General features: G+C 35.7%; 2 protein-coding genes across 4 annotated transcripts; both read right to left on the bottom strand.

Annotated features, from left to right (window-relative positions):
* Positions 1-22: 22 nt before the first annotated feature.
* LOC136800681 (sorting nexin-22-like) lies at positions 23-2,878 on the bottom strand. 3 transcript variants are annotated; one of them, XM_067057335.1, is made up of 7 exons: positions 2,737-2,878; positions 2,028-2,111; positions 1,760-1,870; positions 1,345-1,439; positions 1,117-1,158; positions 699-745; positions 23-196 (listed from the first exon to the last, which is right to left on the bottom strand). In XM_067057335.1, exons 1-7 carry the CDS (start codon positions 2,806-2,808, stop codon positions 129-131), a joined length of 519 nt encoding a protein of 172 aa, XP_066913436.1. In that variant the 5' UTR covers positions 2,809-2,878; the 3' UTR covers positions 23-128. The 3 variants fall into 3 exon arrangements, with proteins under 3 accessions (XP_066913436.1, XP_066913435.1, XP_066913437.1); XM_067057334.1 differs by having other exon boundaries at positions 666-745; positions 2,737-2,872; XM_067057336.1 differs by lacking the exon at positions 699-745 and having other exon boundaries at positions 2,737-2,872.
* Positions 2,879-3,937: 1,059 nt separating this feature from the next.
* On the bottom strand, positions 3,938-7,455 carry LOC136800676 (inversin-A-like). The gene has a single exon (XM_067057329.1). It carries the CDS (start codon positions 7,387-7,389, stop codon positions 4,006-4,008), a length of 3,384 nt encoding a protein of 1,127 aa, XP_066913430.1. The 5' UTR covers positions 7,390-7,455; the 3' UTR covers positions 3,938-4,005.
* Positions 7,456-21,665: the final 14,210 nt, after the last annotated feature.

The raw sequence follows: 21,665 nt of genomic DNA, 5'->3' as shown, positions 1-21,665 counted from the left end.
ATCATTTAAATCGGAAAATGGAAACAGGTAATTATAATAATCTATTACTAAGTAATCATTCAAATATCAAATTTCACTATATCAAAAAATCTATTTACAATTTTATCTTGGAATGGTTGCACAGCAAATTATCCATAGATGCCCTCTAAACAACCTTTATTGATAATGTCTGGAAGAGTGTTTTCTTCTTCCAAATCTGAAAAGGTGAAAATGTAAGGTAAATGGTCATAACATATCCTCTGAAATCGCTTTTTATTTATTAACTTTGCGAAGAAGAGAAGTTAAAGCAAAGGTTTAAGCAAGATTGTAGGCTGGAAATGCCTTAAAACGATGTTAACAGTAATTTGTTGTTTGTAGCTGATATTACGAACTAGAAAGATATTGAGATATGATGATGGTTGAGCGAAAAAGAAAACTTTCGTCCTTCAGAATTTCAGGAGCCTTAGTTTGATTTCAAGACTGTTTTTCCTCTTTGATACACTTCGTTGAAACTCTGGTCATCTATATTGCTAACATATCTTGGTCAAATGTATCGAAGATTTTGAATGTAAGAATTCCGTGCCAATTTAATAGGGTGTGAAATTATGATCTAAGGGGTGTCCTACGAAGTGACACTATTCACTACCTCGGCCGCTGGTTTATATCTACAAAATCTAGAATTGTACCTTTTAGCGTTGGAACAAGGAACGCATCCTTACGAAAGCAAATCATATTTTGGGTTGCAGAAAATGTATTGTCATGTCCACTGAAAAAAAACAATGAATCGAATACAGAACGAAATAAAAAGATGTTCAGGCAAAAAAAATAATTTTAACGAGCATCAAGTACTCTTAAAAGTTCCAAATAAACTGGCGGGGGAGGGGGGGTGGAAAATTTTCAAGATTTTAATAAACGGGCCCCCCTAATTGTCGGGGGGGGGTTGAAAATTGTACTTCTGAAAACCCAAAAATAAGGTAAATATAGGTCAAAATCAGGCTATTTAGAGCAAAATAAGGGGCCTTCTCGTTGACAGCTGAAAACATTAACAAGCAGGGGGGCGTTTATTTGGAACCTAAAAGTAGGGAATGACAAAAAGAAAGAGTCAGTCACAAAATGAGGTGCAGCAAACATTCTTACTTCTGGTCACCATCCAAGGATGAATTCAACTCGTCAGTCGTGCTGTTAACGTAAGGAAAACAAGAAAACAAGGTTAGGCTTTAGAGTCCGATGTTATGAGATTTACACGGGTGCAATTTGATTCTTACTCAGTTTTTATTTTGCCTATTTTGCAACAGAATAATTACTTATGAGTGGCCGATGTTGCCAAAATGGTTTTCCAGTAAATGTTAGGAAGGTTATACTCACAAATTATTATCGTATTGTTGATCATAATAATCAGGGATACCGAGAAAATCCAACAAACGAGGTGGTACGTTGTCTTGAAACGTGTACAAAACCGTCTGCGAAGATAGATACAAAGTCAAACAAAAGTCAAACAAAAATATTCAATTATTCATTGATCATTTGATTAACAATTTTAAACTAGGTGGTTTATCACCGCGAATACAGTCAGGCCCAGGGGAAGGAAACCGTTCGAGTTATTGAGACATTCGAGTAGTAGAGGTTTGGAAGTTTTTTCGAATTTTCTCCCTCATTCGCCTACCAGATGAACTAAAGTCTGTTAAGTATAAGTGCGTATCGTAGTCTTATAGGGGGTTCTGGGTTAGCAAAATACAATAACTAGGAGAACAGCTTGACCAACGAGGCTTTTGTGAGTTACCTGTAAGTATTGTTGGAGACCTTTCCTTCTGGCTTCAATCAACTTGACATCTTTATTATTCAATAATCGTTTGGGTGGAAAGACAATCTTTCCTGCGATCATCTTTGAAAGCTTGAAAAGTAGTATTAGGTACACTGGGAAATAATGGAAATATGGTATTTTCAGAAACCATAGGACTTTGACTTTCAGATTAGATCTTTATTAAAATTTAAAAGTTTGGAGACTTGCGATGTTTTGGGAAGATATGTTTGAAAAATTTTTGTTTTACCTTTCTGTACAGTTCATAGAACTCGCTGTATCGATGTTCAACATTGGTTACTTTGCCGTCGCAAACAACTTCCACGCAGTAAACCTAAAGGGATAACATAAGTCGAGTAAAACGATTAAAGAAGTATGGTTAACTTTACATGGTGAATGCGGATGATAAGGTCTTTTCCTTCATATCAAAAGACTCTAAGATAAGTCTAAACCAGGAAAGAGTCTCATAATTAAAGGACATTTTACAAAATTGTTTCTCTACGGATTGCTTTTTTTCAACTTTGTCGGGGAGGGGGCTGGTGCTAATTGACGGGTTTCTAAGATTTACCTCCAAAATACTCCGACATAAGGTAATGATAGACTGAAACCTGCCTATTTACAGCAAAATAAGGGGCTTTTTTATCGATAGCTGGAAATATTTTCCAAAATTCTTTAATGGGGGTCTTAAAAAGGTCCAGGGGTCGAAATCAAAAATTAATAACCGGGGAGGGGCTCAGAGCACATTACAGTAGAGGCTCCATAACTCAAACACGCACGGGGAACACAAATTTGTTCGAGTTATGGAGTAAGGTTTATAAGGCATTGTTAATAACGGAAGGGAACAGAAAACTTGTTCGAGTTAAGGAAACAATCGGTTTAAAGAGGTTCGAGTTATAAAAGGTTCGAATTAAAGAGACTGCACTGTAATTAGCCAGCCACAAAAAACAATTTTATTTTACCGTGAAGCTTTTGTTGTTTTCGATGATGGTGCGATGGTTAGGTATGAGCAGACGGATCTTGTTATTGAACATGTCGTTATGGTGATGGTAATTTCTTTCAAGACATTTTTACTTATTCTTTCATTTTATAACCTTTCTAAAATGGAAAGTGGAAGCGAACAGAAAATAAAGAAGGAAATAAATGCAACAATCTGAATGTGAACTCGAAGTTATGTTGATAATAATTTAGGAGATAGAGAAAGTTCAATGTGTCGGGAATCCCAAGAAACATATGGGCTTTCTTTGATCACGGTGGTTCTCGAGCGGAATTCATTTTCACAATTAGCCAAGAAGAAAGTTTGGGAAAGGCGAAAAAGAGTTTTTCTGAAAAATTTCTCATTCAACTTTGAAAACTATCATCTACAGTGTCCTTATTTACATTCTAAGCAAACTATGAAATATAAAAAAGGTTTGAAAATACTATAAATAAGTGTACTGTTAGAAGATACCATAATTGTCATATGGTTGTCATAAATGGTTGTAAACGAGAAATTGGAGGCAATCTCGACCTTATACGCTTTCACTTACAAAAAAGGATGAGAAAAAATAGACATGAAGTCATTATGACCTTGTAAAAAATGTCAATGAATAGAATCAAAATTAATCTCGTGTTAGAATTTGGCTTTGCTTGAATTCGGAATTTAGTTATTCCTCTCTCCAATTAAAAAAATGTCCTATATGATCGGAGCTTAACAATGTTAATCTTTAATTTTTGTCGCTTAATAGCATTCAAACTCTTGTAATCATAGCATGATATTTTAGTACGTTAAAATTGTGTAATTATGTGAACAATTGCTTAGCAACATAAATAAACAAAACTAAATAAACTATTTTTAGGGTATTGAGAAATAATTGAATCTTGAAGCTTAAAGATCTTCCTATTAATTGAAAAATCTCTTCATACATTTCTCACGTCGTCGAGGTGGAAATTCCACTTATGGTGGGGATTTGATTTGAGACCAGTTGATAATTTCAAAAAATTAGTCTCCTGCAAAATTCGCTCACTTCAGAGAAGATGTTCAAAAAAAGTATAGCTTGAATTGACAAGATTAAACTAGTACAAATCTTAACTTTTTTCACCATTGAAAAGGTGAAAAGAATTTGCTTACCGTGTTCAAAAGTTAATCGTGAAAATCTTCATTAAGCGCGACAAAAATAAGACTCGGTGTATTATTATCACAGTGAATGCATCAATAGAAAAATTCATAACAAAATACTAAATATACAAATCTATTCTTTCGAGTTTAAAAATAATTTTGGTTTTCCGTTTTTCAATGCTTCGATATCTTCCTTACTGAACTGTTCAATACCGTCTCTGAGAGAGAGCGGCCTCGTTTTGAAGTCAGTCTCGGTTACTGTGGACTGTCTTTGTAACAAACGGCTCTTAATGGATAGTTTCTTTGTGCGTTTTACTCGCACGTTTTCACGGTAAATATTTTCCATCAAAGGGAAGGAAGATGAAGGAGCCAGTTTGGCTTTATTTCTCCGCTTACTACTCTTCCGTTTAGAACTCACTTCCGCACCAATAACATCTTGCGAAATCAAGTCTATAGATTGAGATTCGATTGTTTTACTTTTCGTTCTACTCATAACGTCCTTCGAGTGAACCTCACTTCCATTCGATGAAGTAATAGAACTTCCTAGATCACTTTGAGAAAGTTTTCGTTTTTTAAAGTCAACAGATGAAGAGTTCAGTTGCTCATTAGTAGTATTGCTTTCAGGTATAATATGTTCTTCTGAACTTGCTCTGTTCAAAAGTTTCAATTTGACATACTGTCTCCATGCTACTTGTATTACTAAAGCAGCAATTTCGCGTAAAGTATCATCGTCTGGAATTTCAGAATCCATACTAAGATAGCTGTCTGATTCTGAACCCAAAGTCGAAAAGTCTGACAGTTCCGATCTATTCACGTCGAGGTATTGCTTATCATTTCTATTCAAGAAACGGACAACACGCCTTGCACGGTAACCACGAAAAACGGATTGTATTTTGATGGCAGCCTCTGTTTTCAATCGAATGATGTGTATTCGTTTTTGGTCTCTTCGATAAATATGCCATGGTTTGTTGCCACCATCTTCGATGTTTGAATTACTGGCGCCTGTGCTCGGTCGTGAAGGAGGTTGTGGTAGGAAGCGTCGTGGTGGTGAAGGTTGCACATCTTCGTGCATGATGTCGGGCTGTTCATCGTTTGGCAGCGAGATAAAAGGTACCGGTCGATATTGAACGGATGTTTTCTCAGAAGGTGCGACACGGGCTGAAGTTCGCCCTTCATATTGGATTAAATGATCGTGCGCCGGCTGTTGAGGTTGAATGTGTATCGTTGGAGGTTTTTTTGGTTCAATGAATGTCTTCTCGTTTTTAGCAAAAAAGTAATCACTCGAGCTTGTCGTGCTACTCTTAGATGATAAACTGAAGATGTGATTTCTAGATCCCATTTTTCCCGTAGAGTTCATGCGTTTAGGGGGCGGTAGATTATTTGGTCTATATGGTGGCATCACGCCAGTGCTGCTTTTAGATCGCGATGAGTTTGGAACTCGCATTTCAGTGCCCGGACTTTTGACACGAGCTACACGATTAAGTGAAAATGGATTTGCAGCATTTCCTTCGATAAATTTGGGACCTTGTCTCGAATCTGAGACGTTGGAGGTATGGCTGACTTGAGTGTTTGAGCGATATCGTGCGGTAGGTATACCAATGTGGGAGTTTGCTTTGTGAGGAAGGACGGCGTGAGTTGGGGAGACGGGAGGAAGCGTACCAACTTTCAAAGTATTATCTCCCAGTGAAGTGGTGGTCAAATTGGTAAGTCGCCTCTTTGGAATAGAAGTGGAAATGTTCATTTTCCTTTTCAGTTCTGCATATCTTTTACGAGCAGAGTAACCACGCCAATTAGTCTGAATCTTTAACGACAAATCATGTAGCGTCGATATTGTATTGGCGCCATTTTCCGTTAAGAAGAAAGAAACGTCCTGGTGGTCATTCAGAATAGCATAATCTAAACAAGTCAATTTCTCCTCGCTCCCATCGAAAATGTTCATATTTGCGCGATAACGAGAAACAAGCAGCTTTACGGCGTCCAAATTGCCCGATCGACACGCCAAATGAAGAGCTGTAGAACCGCTATTATCTTGCATGTTAACTTGAGCGTTGTTTTCCAGTAACACGTTCATGCAATGCACGTTTCCACCATACGCCGCGATGTGAAGAGGTGGACAACCCGAATTATCTTGAGCGTTTGGGTCGAGGCCATGTTGGAGAAGATTGTTGACGATTTCCCTTCGATCGACCATTGCTGAATAATGAAGCGGTGTTCGACCTTCTAAATCACACTGGTGGAGATTTCGCTGATCGTCTTGTTGTAATAGTTTAGTGACAATCTGACCATGACCTGATGCGCATGCGTAAAAAAGAGGTGTGTGTTGTTGCTGGTCCATCATGTTGACGTCTGCTTTATGCTGGATCAACAACTGCACGCACTCCAGGTTTCCTGTCTGACAACTCATATGAAGAGCTGTTTGTTTGTTAATGTCTACCGCGTTGATGTTTACATTCTTGCCTTCGAGAAGCACTTTTAAAACGTTCATGTGTCCTTTTAAAGCAGCCCACATCAAAGCTGTTCGTTGGTCTTTGTCCGGTTCATCTGTCACCCGGCCTGTTCGTATCATGGTGGCCACCACATCCCTGTGATTGTTCTGTACGGCGTAATGGAGTGGCCTCACGCCGTTGTTGTCAGCCAGTGAATAATCAGCACCACTGTTTAGTAATAATTCAACTATAGACGTGTGACCAAGCACTGCTGCCCAATGCAAGGGCGTCCTTTGTATTTCGTCTGTTTGATTGACAGGAATGTCACTAATTGTCAATAAATATTCGATGATGGCTTGATTCCCTTGACCAACAGCCATGTGGAGAACAGTTCGACCTTTTTGATCAGGAAAACCGAGCCCTTTGCAACCCTTCTCCAATAAACGTTTAATCAGAACGGGATCTTTATTTTGGCTGGTCCAATGTAGGATTCCCCTCCGTTCGTTATCTAACACGTGGACATCGGAACCATACCGTAACAAGAGTTCTACATGCTCGATTCGTTCGTAATGTACACTCCAACAGAGTGCCGTCATTCCTCGGTTATCGGTAGCGTCTACCTCGTGCTCGTTTAAATGTTTCAAGATGATCTGCATAACACGCAAATTGTCGTGGCTGATGGCTAGGTGAAGTGGTGTCTGACCCTCTTTATCACGACTTGTTCGATTTTTACATTTCGAAAGAACAAGTTTGACAAGTTTGTGATTCCCTTGATAGGCAGCCCAGTGCAAGCAGGTTCGTCCGTCAGTGTCTGGTTTATCAATATCAGCTCCATGCTTAAGCAACAAGTTAAAACAGTCTATTTGCTCCACAAGAACGCTGTAGATGAGAGGCGTTCGACCTGTGGAGTCGATATCATCCACACCATACTCTTTGCTCTGCAAAGCGTCTTGTAAAAGTTTCTTATTTCCATTGAAGGCGTGAACGTGAAGGGGCGAAGATTGTGATTGGTTACCGAAAGTTTCGTCACCAAAGCCATCATGGAAACCATTCGAAATGTTGGTGGTGTTCTGACTTTCCAAAACTGTCATCTTCCAACAAACATAATTCTGATTTATTTTTCTTGTCTAAATGATAATAAAGAATTTTAAGTGAAAACCAACCATGATACAGAAAAAGAATTCCTTCTATTTGACCTGACCAAAATGACCTGAACAAAACAAAACCAATTTTCTTATGATGTGTTTGGTTTAAGACAAAGTGCAATATCATGAGAGGGTGATGCATACCACCTTTGACCTGCAGATGATATGTTTTTCATATTAATAATTGAAATGGCTTATACGTACTTCCCAAACAAATTGAGTTCAAGTTGTCATTAAGAGTGTTTATTTTGTGTTGCTACGCGACAATGCCATCCATTATGAATTATGGAATAATCTCTTAATGACCTTAATTGACATCAAGAAAAACTTAGCACATTCCAAAATTCAGAAAGAGGAGAAATACACTCGAAGTAAATAATACTAGATCATTAGTATTATCAACAAAATCATCATGGTCACAAAATATAATAAAAAATTATTTGGAGAAGTGAATATTCTTCCTGAATTCAAATGTTGATTTTGAATCATATTGTCTTTGCATAAATAGAATAACCAGAAGCATTTTTGTTTTTTATTAAAAACTATATATTCGACCTCACTCACAAGAGGTCATCATCAGAGTAAAAATCTAATACAGAATGAGGATTCTAAAATCAAAATTTACAGAAACAAGCTAATTAAAATGTTTGTTAAATTACTCTTTTTATTGTGCCATCGATTTAGTTTATCGTTTTCTCAGTTAAGCGTCCCATGGGTATCATTTTAGATTTTTACACATTGTTTTTAAATGAATTTTTATAACATTTTAATTAGCTTGTTTCTGTAAATTTTGATTTTAGAATCCTCATTCTGTATTAGATTTTTACTCTGATGATGACCTCTTGTGAGTGAGGTCGAATATATAGTTTTTAATAAAAAACAAAAATGCTTCTGGTTATTCTATTTATCATTAAGCTGTTAGCCCAACGAAACACATTTCAATTGTCTTTGCAATTTTTTTTTGAATACTAAAAATTAACCTTTGTGTTGAACAAAAACACCAATAACAAGAAATGAACTTAGCCGGGATATATTTGATAAACTCACGACAGACAAGGTCACTTAGTCCCTATCAAAGTAGTAATGAAATAAAAGTTTATTGAGGTCAAGTAGAAATTAGAAATAGATAGCCATTATGATAGTAATAATAATAATAGTAAATGATTGAGAAAAATCTTTTTATAAGATAGGGAAGCTGCAGAGAGAGGAAGCAACCAACATCTATAGTTTCTATGGCAACTAAAGAAAAATCAGACATTGGGAAAAAAAGTTAAAAAATGACTTGGCAGGTCATGTATAGATTATCTCAAGAATGAGTTTGCATAAAATCATCATCATTAAGAGATGACCTGTTAAATTGAGAAAAAAAAACACAGCAAAAACAAACTATATGTGGGAAAATGTTTTGCTAAAATAGGGGCTTCAAAAAAGCTATGTTAGATGGGTGATACAAAAAGGAGGTTTCACACACCAAAGGATAAAATGTTTCTTTTTTTCTTCTTCATTGTTCATCTTCAAACTCCCTTTTGAAAAAGCAAGAAACTTTTATAAGTAGGAAAATATTTTTCCAAGTTTATTAAAAGTACACGTTTTTTATTATAAGAACAGCCAAAATTTTTTAAGGCTTCAGATGTTCTTAACTTTTTATGTTTTCAGCCTAAAGATATTAAGAATCTACATGAATTTAAAGTCAGCTGAATAAGAATCATCACGAAATATGCAATTGACCGCTTTGAATTTAAGCATGGATAATCGCATGATGAGTTAGTTTCTTATTTGGCGCCCTTTCAAAGAGAGCAATCAATCGTTAATTGCATCCTGTAGAGAGTAATTAATCGTTAATCACATTCTTCAATGAGGCGCCAATGTTTACGAAATTGATTTTAATGTTTTTCTAGCATTTTTCTTTTCGAACGTTCTAATTGCATTCGAAATTCATTTTGTGAGAAAGAAAATCCATAAGCAACAATAAAGGAAAAACATAAAGAGAACAGAAAAGTATGAAACTTTCTGTGTAATTTACTTTCCAGGCGGAGAAGAAGTAGTGAAACCCATTGAGCGATTAGCTGTAATCACATAATAACTCGTACAATTCGAAAATTACACTCGTGATTTTTTTGTTTCGAATTTTCCTCGTACTTTCAGACTCGAAAATTAATAACAAAAAAATGACTCGTGCAATTTATTCTCGAATTGCACTTGTTATCATGTGATTACATATACATTACAAATGAGAAGAAAAAGGAGGAAATTAATTTGAAAGTTTTTTCTCAAGGCCATTCCATCATGGGCTCTTTCAGTCTTATTGGGCTCTTCTAGAAAAAAATTTTACATGGGGGGTGAAGGATATAACAATTTTTAGTGATTTACCCCCCGGACAGGGTGACTTTTGGCCCCCGGACAATAGGCTTTACCTCCCGGACAAGCATCTGCTGACCCCCCAGACAATATATCCTCCACCCCCATGTAAAATTTTTTCTGGAAGAGCCCATTGCATGTTAATGAGTTAAAAATATTCTTTTTTTTTCATTTTCTTCACCATTTTCTTTCTCTAAATTGAACCTTTGCAACGCTTCTCAAGCCTCTCATTTTGCCTCCATTCATTAGTTTGTTCCTCTGTTCCCGCCTTTTTTGAATTGATTTTTCCTTTCATCAACCCGCCTTTCTCTTTTAGATCGTAATTGTGGAGCTTTTTATCTGAGAAAAAAGGTCCTAACCTCGGAAGAGGCGCCAAAATAAAACTTCCATTACAAAAGAATGCCTGAACTCCTTTTATTTCAGAGCTGGCGAAACAAAATTTTTGACTCCTGGTATTCAAAAACAAAACGAGAATGAATTTATAGTTTGTACCCCCCCCTTTTTAATAGGAGATTGCCAACTTTTAGCCTTAGTCTGAGTATGAAAGCACTTTTAGCTTTGTTTGTAATTGTTATTTATCGTTGACATAAAAAACAATAGCTGCTAGGCTAATACAAGTCAACCTATTTAGAACTTATATAGTTCTTAAATGAAGCCGACACCATCAATGTACACTCATGGTTTCAGCCCCCCTTAAAATAAGGGGGGACTGAAATTTTGGGCAAAACTTTAAGGGGCAAACTTTTCAAATCATGAAGAACGGTGAAGAAGATAGTGCTCAATAACGAAGGGGCAAACTTTTGAAATTTTCATAAATGAGGTGATTTTCATGTAATTGAGGGGGGAGTAATTCTTGTGAAATCCAAATAATTTCATACTCTCAATAGTTATCAATTCTTGAAAACAAATCATACTCCCGAAAGCAATGGACCTATTATATTATTATGGAACTGAAAAGAAGAAACATGAAATATATTTAAACATACACGTTTGACATTGATGTAATAGTAGACCCTATCTATATCGGAGTTTTTAATTTTTCTAAAAAAGTGATGCATTGTGGAATTGTTTCGAGTGTATTACAATAGAATTACCACAAGAAATTCCTAAGAGATTTTTTTTTACAAAAACATAAGACAAATTCTACAGAGACCTAACGTTGGTTTCCAATGCTTAATTTTGTCTTTGAATTTCTTAAGGTTTCTAGGTTTAAAAAACATTTGATGTTGTGTGTTCGTAGACTTTTCATTACTATGAACAAATATTCCATCAGATTTGAAATATTTAATTTGCATTCGAATAGCTCTGTTGCCAGAAGCTGAATATTACGATGGTAGAAAGTTACTGAATTGTCTTTCTCTAGAAGTTCTTCAAAACTCAAATTTTCTTCTGAGAAGACTAGACTTAATAAGCATCGTTCATGTAAATGGTTTACAAATAAAGGCCCCCTCGAATAAACGTTCCTCCTAAAAGGAAAATTATTCACCAAATGCCCCCCTCAAATTAATGCCCCCTTTGAATGAACGCCCCCTCTAGGGGAGGGGTATTTATTAGAAACTTGTGACTTAAATACTTTGATACAAGTTTTGATTAGGATTGAAAAGGAAGATTTTAGTCTTTTTGTAACCAGATTAGTTTTGTTGCAATTTCAGTCGCTGACCCAAAGAAATTTGCACTGAAATCCTGGTATAGAACTAAAAAAAGAGTAGATTTGCTCTAAATATTTGACGTTGGACTCAAATAATTTAATAAACGCCCCCTTGAATAAACGCCCCTCTTAAAATCAAAAAAATAAAATAAGCGCCCGGGCGTTTATTTGAAGTAATACGGTATCACAAAATTAAAACTAATGATCAAAATGGGATGAAATTTTCACCTTACAGTAGATGTGTATTATTGAGACAAAGCAATTCACAGAAAAAGCATGGCTCCGACTGGGGTTCTAGATCCCCCCGCCAAATTTAGGTCCCCCCCTGAGAACAAGGTCCCCCAAGTCTAATAAAGTTTTAGGTCCCAGTATAATAGGGGAAAATTTTTTGATGAATAATTTTTTTTCAATGTGAATTTTTACCATTTAGTCAATGAAAACACAAGTAAATAAACAGTAAATAAACGGTAAAGTAAATTAGTAGTAACTAAACATTATACAACTTATGCACCCTTTTTCCAGAAAGATTTTGCAAAGGACTAAGTTATGTGTAATACAATTTCAAGGCAAGCAGTAAGACTTAGCTATAATAAAATCTGCAAACTTTTTCTTCTTTTGAATCTGCTGTATGTTCAAGTGTTTTTGTTTAGAATTCACAAAGCTCTATTTAGTGCAGTCTAAATGTGCCAAAAGTCATTAACATTGTGCATAAAGGTGTACAAGCATGAGACTTTGCACAATTGTAGTTTAGGGGTCAAAAATGGATTTAAATCTCAGACCCAGAAAATTGGCACCTGTTTGTGTATTTTACAGACCAGAACATGTTCCCAGGCTACAATGAATTTTTTTTTCTCCAAAGTATGTCATATTACACACCGTTGGAAAGCATTTTTCAAGCTCGTTTACAAAAACATTACAACCCATATCTGAAAATGAAGCCAAAATTAGTTATTGGCAATTGCGAAAGGTTTTTTGAAAAATGCAGAAATAAAAGATCAAACAGGCTTAGCTCTAAAGCTCTAAACTCTAAATATGAAAAAAATCCGTAGTGGAACACAGTGTCTGGAAACAAGAAGAACAAATTAGTGGCAAAACGAAGAAGCGTTTGACATCACTCGTGCGGCAAGTTGCACACTCGTTATTTGTTGTAATCCCATCGGGCTATAGGCGACTAGGCGGCGGTCTCCAATTGGTGTTCGGTAATTTTAATGAAAAGAAAAAAGTTAAAAAGGGTGTGCTATCAGTGAAAGTCATTGTGACATGTTATGACAGAAAGTATGATTGATAAACTTGGTGGAGTTATCAAAAAAAATTTGTTGTCAAAGAGATTTAAACAGTAAGTGAAAATACAGGCCAAATATCAACAGTCCCATCTTTCGACCAATTGTCCCAAGTTAGAGCAGTTGACGGTATGTCAGATCTACCAAAATTATAACGGCGAAGATTTTTTGTAACACCACCATGAAATTGCCTTCAAGTCAATAGAAGTTAGCGGAAGAATGTTTGCTTAATTCCTGGGGGGGTACTTAGGCAAAAATGGGTGATGGGTATGTGAACTAATCGAATCAATCGAAAAGTATATGCAATCAAAGCTAATCGAAACTAATCAAACGTCAATCGAACACCAATCGAACGGTAATCGAATCCAATCAAAAAAAAGATGTGAAATTCGATTGGCGTCCGATCAATTCTACTAATCGAAAATCAATCATTCGATTGGCTTCAATTAAGTTTGATCGATTCAGTAATCGAATTTTTCGATTGATATCCCCTGGTTTATGAAAATTGTGAATTGGTAAACTCAATTTAGCCCCAAAAATACAGCTTATAAGAAACCCAAATTAGTTTTTGCTTAGAATGAGGCCTACTTGAGGCATATTTAAATTTTGAGCAATTTCGCTTCAGTAGGTATTGATTTATAAGCTTTAGAATGAGGTAACCTCATTTGGGTAACCTCAATTTAACCACATCATATTTCTAAGTATTACTCGATTGAAGTAACCTCTTAAATTTGCGTTTCTTCTAAATCCACGAGAAATTTCTATACTTGAGTTCTTCAAAGTTTTGATATGGTAACCTCAAAATTCCACCAGATATAGTATCAGATATATATGACAGAAGGTAGAAATGTCACAAAACCCCCTTTTATTTCTGACTGTGTTCATATTGATTCATAGTGATTCCTGGGTGTCAAAAATTTCGACCGACTTATTGTAAAAACTGTACCGTAGCATGGTCCACCCTGTCGACACCCCTCCTCTAATAGACCTTTTTTTAAAGACAGTCAGTACCTTTAGCCAAATTAGGAACATTTTTCTTACTTTTACTAGTATTCCTAATTAGGAATCTTATTCCTAATTAGGAAGAAAAAAATTCCTAATTAGGAAGAAATATTTAAAAGTTTAATATCTCTGAAACGAGCTACATTCGCAAATTCCAGGTATGACCAATAGATTTGGTATACCAAATATGATAACTTTGCAAAAAATTGAAAAATTTCATTCGCGGATGGTGGAATTATTAACGCCCCAAAAAAATAATTCCAAATTAGGAATTAAACGAAGTGCTGTTTTTATTATCACGAAGAAAAACAGAAAGTGAGTTTCCCGCGTTTTATAAATAAGATGTCAATTTACTACTGGGAGAAGTGAAGCTTTTTCTAGGAATTATAGCTCGGTCCCCCGAGCCAAGCAAGTCAATAGCTCAATCTTTCTTCCCCACCTAAATGGAATGGGTAAGAATCTTATGAAGTACTTTTTAACGTGCGATTTTTTCTATTTTTGGAGAAAATCTAAGTATATATTTGCTTCATATTCCTAATTAGGAATTTTTTTCTTCCTAATTAGGAATGAGATTCCTAATTACTGTAGGAATATAATATACTAGTAAAAGTAAGAATAATGTTCCTAATACACCTTATCGGAAATTCCACAAAAACAATAGCGCTAAAATGGATCCGTTGAAATTGGGAGGTAAACATAAATGGTAGCGCGAGTAGCGGCGGTATGGCTTGCAATACATGGAGTACGCTCGCGTAGTACGGCCCAGCTTCAAAACTACATTTCCGTCACGTAAATATACTACATGAATTCCATGCCTGTAGAAAAGTTCCTGCGTAAAACAAAAACTCATTTGCTTATATCTGGCTTGTTTATGTTCCTAAAAATACAACTGAATTTGAAAAAAACAAACAGAACAAAGCTTTCAAGATGCTAGCAGAAGCTAGTAGAAAGAGAAAAACAACAACTTTGGTGGTTCTTCAGTTGATTTGGAGGCTCTTTCGGCATCAATATTTTGGGTGTTTTGTAAGGCTTTTTGCCTGAAAACCGCAATAGACCTTTTTTTAAAGAGGCAGCCATGTTGAATAATTATGAAGTCCAACAGAAAAACAACGATAAAACCATGCATAATTATTACAATATGCATGATACAGTAATTATGCATGGCTCTATCATTGTTTTTATGGCTGGACTACATAATTATTCAACAGGACGTCCTCTTTGAAAAAAGGTATATTCTGACACACACCCTTTTTATCGGCTGAAATTGTAATTGACAGAAAGGTTGTTGAACCTGTTTTTCTTTGCTTAGTGGTCAGAAAGGAATAATCCTTTTTCAATCAGTGATTTAAGCTTTCATATTATTCCTGTCTCTAAAGAAGGGTGTCGGAGAAATTAGACCAACTTGCGGTAGTTTTTTTAGCTAAAAAGCTTGTTAAGCTTTTTAGAACTTTGGCTACCAATCATCAAATGATTAGTAAGAATAGAAGACTATACACACTCAATCTTCTTCATTAACTTTTATATTACCTTTCATGATCAGCCAAAAAAGCCAGTTCATTCAAAATTTGATTGCCTGTTTATTCGTTTGTCTTTCGTCTTTACGAAGAAGCCTTCACCGATTGTCTTCGTGTTTTTGTTTTGATTCGGTGTGAAGTTAGTCCTCCATTTTGGACGGGCTCCGTCAATTTACATTGTGGAGCGGGTGGTCCTTTTATCGGAAGTAATGTGTTCAAATTAGCGAATCGTGCGCATCGCAGCATTTTCCAGGAGAGTAAATTTAATTGCCCCCGCAAGGAGCGCAGCGACTGAGGAGGCATTCATAGCTTCACGCAATATATTGGACTGGAATCTCAATTTTTTGCGAATTGTTTTTGTTTGTCGTAATCGGCTTTCCGGCCAATTAAGTGTTCCGCAAAAATATGGCGGTAAATCAAAACTAATAAAATGTTATACATATTTTGATATTACGTTATATGCTATTACCATTATTGCGTATTACATTTTATTAGTTTTGATTTAGCATTGAAAAGCTGAAGCGAGTGTTATAAATGCAAATCATAACAGTGTATGATATAACACGAATTACAATATTACTTGTGCAAATCAAAACAAACAAAATGGCAGACTGGTTATGATGATGAGCTGATTCATTGACTGGAAAAAGTGTTTTGTATGTCAAATTTTGTTTCTTGTCTTTGAAACTGAATACTAAATACTGTAATTTAGTCAGAAGTTCATTTCAGCAATGATTTCAATTCTTTTTCTGGAGTCTTTAAAGAAGTTTGCTCAAGTTTTCAAATGTACATTTGATATTTTTGTTCAAAACTGTAATTTACCTTTTTGTCTGTTATTATATTTTAATAACTAGCTTTATTGTTTATAGAGCTTCTTGAACTTTAAAGACCATCACATGGTCGTAACTCGAGAAAGTCCTTCTTAACTTGGTAAAACAAGATACCGGCAAAGTACAAAAAAGTTGAATGTACCACATAAGTAAAGTTGAATCCAAAAGTGGTTGAATGTGTTGAATGTTGATCAATGTTTTTTTTTGGTCTTCAAAATAGATTTACCTCACTTAGAGTGTTTTCACTGTTTGTTCAGTGTGGTAAATCTATTTTAAAAACCTGAAAAAAGTTGTTTACATTCGTTTAACTTTGCTGCGCACGTTCAATTTTTCATGCAGTTGTGATAGCCTAAATAACTTACGCTCCAGGGGTTTGGTGAAATAGCTCCAATTCTAGCTATCCAAGTTCAGGTATTTAACGGTGGTTAGACTAGGCACACAGATGACAGACAGTCATACAGGAACACCATAAAGTGAGAGTATATAGCTAAAAACTCAAAAAGTCTAGTTTCCTGAAGACCCGTCTCTTCATTGGTCTGTGCTGCAATCATATCTTAATGGCTTCAATCCTTTCAGTTTGGAGAAAAGACTGCATCATGAAAAAGTACTATGCACTTGAAAAAAAATTAGGCACTTTTCAACTTTTCGACTGTACGTCTGAATGGACCACAATGACATTCCTTTATTTTTCTTTTGACTGCAATCACAGCGTACGCAAGTGGCGCCCGGGCCTTAACTAGGATTGGTCTATTTCAGATGGCGCAGAACTTTTTGATAAATTTTATCATCTTATCATCTTACTATTGTAAGTAGCAAAGTAGCAAAGAGAATCGTTGAAATATATAGCAGCCAATGAAAAATAAACAAGCTATTTCTGATTGGTTACCTTGTTGATTTATTCACCGCTATTTATTTTGCCTACAATCTAAGATGTCTGCAGCATTATCGGAAAAGGTCTATATAGTGAATGATCATGAGATATATTGTTGTAAGAAAAAACAAACAAACAAGGAGATGTGAAAGTCAGTAAGATAATGACACCATGATTTTCGAAATATGTTTTTGAGAAGCTTTTCCAGCTTAATTTCCTTGAATTTTATTAAATTGACTAAATTGTCAAGCTGTATGAATTCTTCAAGTATTTTGTTAATGGAATATGATTTTTCAACAAATCAATAAATAATTAAATCAATCATTTATTCCTGATTATTTTTTATGCTTTAATTTTTTTGAAAGCATTAACCCTATTTTTATCAGGGGGGGGGGTGTTTTCCACCAGGCTGGCACTATTTTGCTAATAGCTCACTGAATTTTTTTTTTTAACACTCTGAAAGTTTTTGACTTTTAATATAATCCTATTAGCAGCATGTATACCAAATTTTACGTCATTGTATTTTGAAAAAATTTACTCATTTTCTGCATGGATTTTAAACGTCAATTTTATCAATATGTTAAAAACCAGCAAATATGTTAAAGATATTTATTTTGGCTTTTAGAAATTCAAAACAGAATTGAAAAATCTCCATTCGTTCAACTTTAATTGCTATTTTATTTAATAGTGCTTTTTCATTGGACAGCAATAAGTGTGAAAGTTTGTGATGACGTCATCACCTTTGTGATGACGTCATCAACCCAAATTTTTTTCTATGAACTCTTTTTATGGTAGAGAACATTTCTGCCAAATTTCAAGTCCATATCTTTTCTAGATCAAAAGTTATGCAAGGCTGGTGGAAAATTCCCCTTGAGAATACAAAATCCGAAAAAGCCTGATAATAATAGGGTTAAAAGCTTGAAAAGTGTATGACATGACCTTTCTGTGGGGGCATTTAGTGAAAGCTATGACTAGTGGATAAATCTAGATGAGACTTTCCTCTAAACACCCAGGTAAAATTCAGCAGTCGCCTTGCCTTAAAAACATCTGTTCTTAAAATCCGAGCAAATTTTGATTTAAGGAGAAACACATACAATTTTCCAGCGGACAATCTGTTCAAAAAATTCAGGAGCTAAATTGAGAAAAACACAACCAGATGCTAGATTCTCGTCGGCTGTTAATGCATTCAATAGCATTAATCATAATCGTAAAGCTCTACTCCACAACGTTAAAGTACTTTGTCCAATCTTTGATTATTATGTTAAAAACTGCTATCGTTCGCAGGCAAGATTATTTGTGATCGGTGGAATTGAACTGAAATCAAATGAAGGAACCACCCAAGGAGATCCCATCGGTATGACAGTTTACGCTATCGAAATTACACCTCTACTAAATAATAATGTTGTTATCGACAATCGCTAGCATCCAAGATCAAATGGCCGCGTTTGCAGACGACATAACCGCCGCTGGGAAGCTCCTTTCGCTTAATCAGTGGAGATTGCACCAATTGAGCATGAAAATTCAAAACATTTTGCCAAGCACTTACAAAACCAAATTTTGAATCTTCCTCATGAAATATAAATCAGCGGTAAAATCTGAAAAATCCCAACGGAATCATGAAAAACAAGATTAGATCAAAGCAGAAATGAATGACGATCAGAAGCGCATCCATGAAGCGCCATGTTGTGTCGGAGCATCCAACTGGTTGACCAATCTACCACTTAGAGACCAAGGATACGACCTCAACAAAGAACAGTTCCAAGACTGATTGATTCTGTGTGTGGCAATCGGTTCGACATCAGTCACGCTTTATTATCGTGCAAGAAAGGAGGTTACGTCACCCTCCGACATAACGAAGTCCGAGATATTACCACAAATTGTTGATTGAAGTATGTGTCAACGTGCCAAACGAACCGAGACTCATTACCATCAACGGTGAAGAATTCACATACAAGACTGCAAACACGTCTGAAGAAGCTCAACTTGACATAAGTGCAACTGGGTTCTGGACACCTGGCCAAAGAGCATTTTTCGATATAAGGATCTTCGACCTAAACACTCGTAGGTATAGGGATTTGGAACTCAGTAAGTGCTTTCAACGGAACTAATCCGAGAGAAAGAGACACTACGACGAGAGATTCAACAATGCTGAGTATGGTACCTTCACCTCACTGGTGTTTTGAACGAACGGAGGCATGGTTTGAATGCGTGGTCAATCACTCAAGGGAGATAATTTTAGGGATTTTATTGTTACTTGCTTCGAAGAAGGAGAGAGTGTCAATTATTCTTTAAACGTTTGGTTTTGATGCTTGCCGAAAAACGTAGTGTACCCCAAAGAAAATTACAATTTTTATTTTACACAAAATTTTTTTGGTAATTTCTCTTCGAGCTGTTACAGTGCCTTTTTTATAGCCCGGCGCTACCGCGTAGGAGTGCCAAAATTCGTCGGAATTTCTACTTACGTTCGTGTCCTCTTAGTCACACTTCGCTTTCTCTATTGCACTATTCTTGTCAGTGGTACACTTAGTCTTTAGTTGACTATTCTTATCATTTCGGGAATTTGCATAGATCCGCGCAACGTTGCAAAATTCCACAATGTTGCGTTTTTTCACAGCGAACTCCTCAGCGTGCGTTGTAATTTCTCGCAACGTTCCTAATGAAAGTGTGCAATTATAAACACCAACTATGACGACCAATTTTCGCAAATAGAAGCAACCCAAGCAAAATTAGGCAAGATCTGGCATTTAACAAAGTAGCAATTCCAAGAATGATTGTGAATAATCGCTAGGTAGGAAATTAAAATGCTAGGGTGAAAAGTTTCATTTTGCCTTTTGGGTCGTTTTTCAAAATGTACATTATTTTGGGACCCTGGTCCAGGCCCTGCAGCTCCGGTTTTGGTCCATAGAGGTACTCAGGCTAATTAAGGCATGTCCAAATTTACCTTAATTTTTTATCACCGTTTCCACTTGTCATATGATAGCATATCACTTCATACGTCGAAAGAAGCGTATTGGAGTGTAGATCACTGGAATAGCTGTGCCATAATTAATTTTTTCACCCAAAAAAAGATATTAGGCAAAAACCAAAAAATGCTGACGTCAGCAAAACTTGTTTTTTGAATAACTCCAGTTTGGCTTATGGTATAAACATGAAATTTGGACAAAAGTTGCATATTTATTATTACCACATTTTTGCATATCTTTTTTTCAAAATTTTGCTGACGTCAGCAGAAATCAGCAAAATACGAAATTTTGCAATAAAGTGCTGACGTCAGCAAAATTTCAAAATATATTTTTTTCAAAATGGCTCTTTTAATGGTGTGCAACTTTGGTCCAAATTTAATGTTTTTACCATAAGCCAAACTGGAGTTATTCAAAAAACAAGTTTTGCTGACGTCAGCATTTTTTGGTTTTTGCCTAATATCTTTTTTTGGGTGAAAAAATTAATTATGGCACAGCCATTCCAGTGATCTACACTCCAATACGCTTCTTTCAATGTATGAAGTGATATGATATGACAAGTGGAAACGGTGATAAAAATTTCAGCTAAATTTGAAAAATCTGGACAGGCCTTAATTTGCCTGAGTAAGGGCTGCAAAATTATCCATCGGTAAAGCTGCTGAATTTTGCAGTGCTTCAAAATATGACAGCGCAAAAAAGTGCGAAATTTCGCAACGTTGTGGATCTACCTTATCGGCCCTTTTTACGCCGGCCCTAATTCAACGCCGGCCGTTATTACGCCACAGTCTAATTTTGGGCTTACGCCAATTAGGGCAATAAATAACGCCAAAACTTGTAAAAATCGCTATTCAATATTCGTCACTTGCTGGTAGTTGGTAAACGCATTAAGGCCGGGGAAAATTTTCGTCGGGCGGAAAAATATTCGTCACTTGGCCAAAGTTTTGTCACTTTCCCCCAACGAAGTTTTCCCCGATAAGGTATTTTGATTCCTCTACACCCCGTCCCCCTAAGCATTCCAAAAATGTATAACATAACACGTGCTTTGACTCAAAAGATCGAGCGACCTCGAAAAAATGAACAATTTTCCCCTACTACTGCTGAATAGACCTACCAGAGGTAGTCCGAAATATACCGAATGAAGATGAAAATGTTCGAATGAAAAAAAAATAAACAAAAGCATAGCATAGAGATGTGTAAGCTTGAAAACATGATGAAACTTTACTACTACTAATGCTACTTTCCGATGTTTTAGAGATAAGGGGCCCCATATAAAACGATTTTTTTGAAAATCAACCGTCATGCTAAGCGTTGGGCACCAACAAAAACAATCCTTTCTTTCCTGTAAAGATAACTCGCCATCTTTTTAACGAAAAATAATGGAGAAACATTTTAGGCACTTTTTGGCCCAAATTTTCCCAAAAAAAAATTGTTTTCGAAAATTGGGCTCCATCATACATATTGTAAACATTACCATTTTATATCATTGTGCAAAAAATTCGAAAAAATATCAAGCCAATCGCAAAAAAATGCTCTTTTTCCCTAAAAATGGTATAATTAATATAAAAGAATTTCCCCAAATAAAAAAATCCGATTTTTACGGCCCAAAAAAAATTCCCTGAAAAAACATCTTCACCTTTTATGCAGAAAATCGAAGAGACGGACGAAAACGTTTTATTTTAAATAACAGTGATATCGTTTGCTTACTCATCAATATTAATTTACAAGCTTTTTCTCATTGAATTGGCACGGATGTGTAGCA

This window comes from Clytia hemisphaerica, unplaced genomic scaffold (assembly GCF_902728285.1).
Source record: "Clytia hemisphaerica strain Z4C2 unplaced genomic scaffold, Clytia hemisphaerica genome assembly, whole genome shotgun sequence".
Taxonomy (NCBI): domain Eukaryota; kingdom Metazoa; phylum Cnidaria; class Hydrozoa; order Leptothecata; family Clytiidae; genus Clytia; species Clytia hemisphaerica.
Note: the sequence above shows the minus strand (reverse complement) of the source record. Positions and strands in the feature narration are given on the sequence as shown.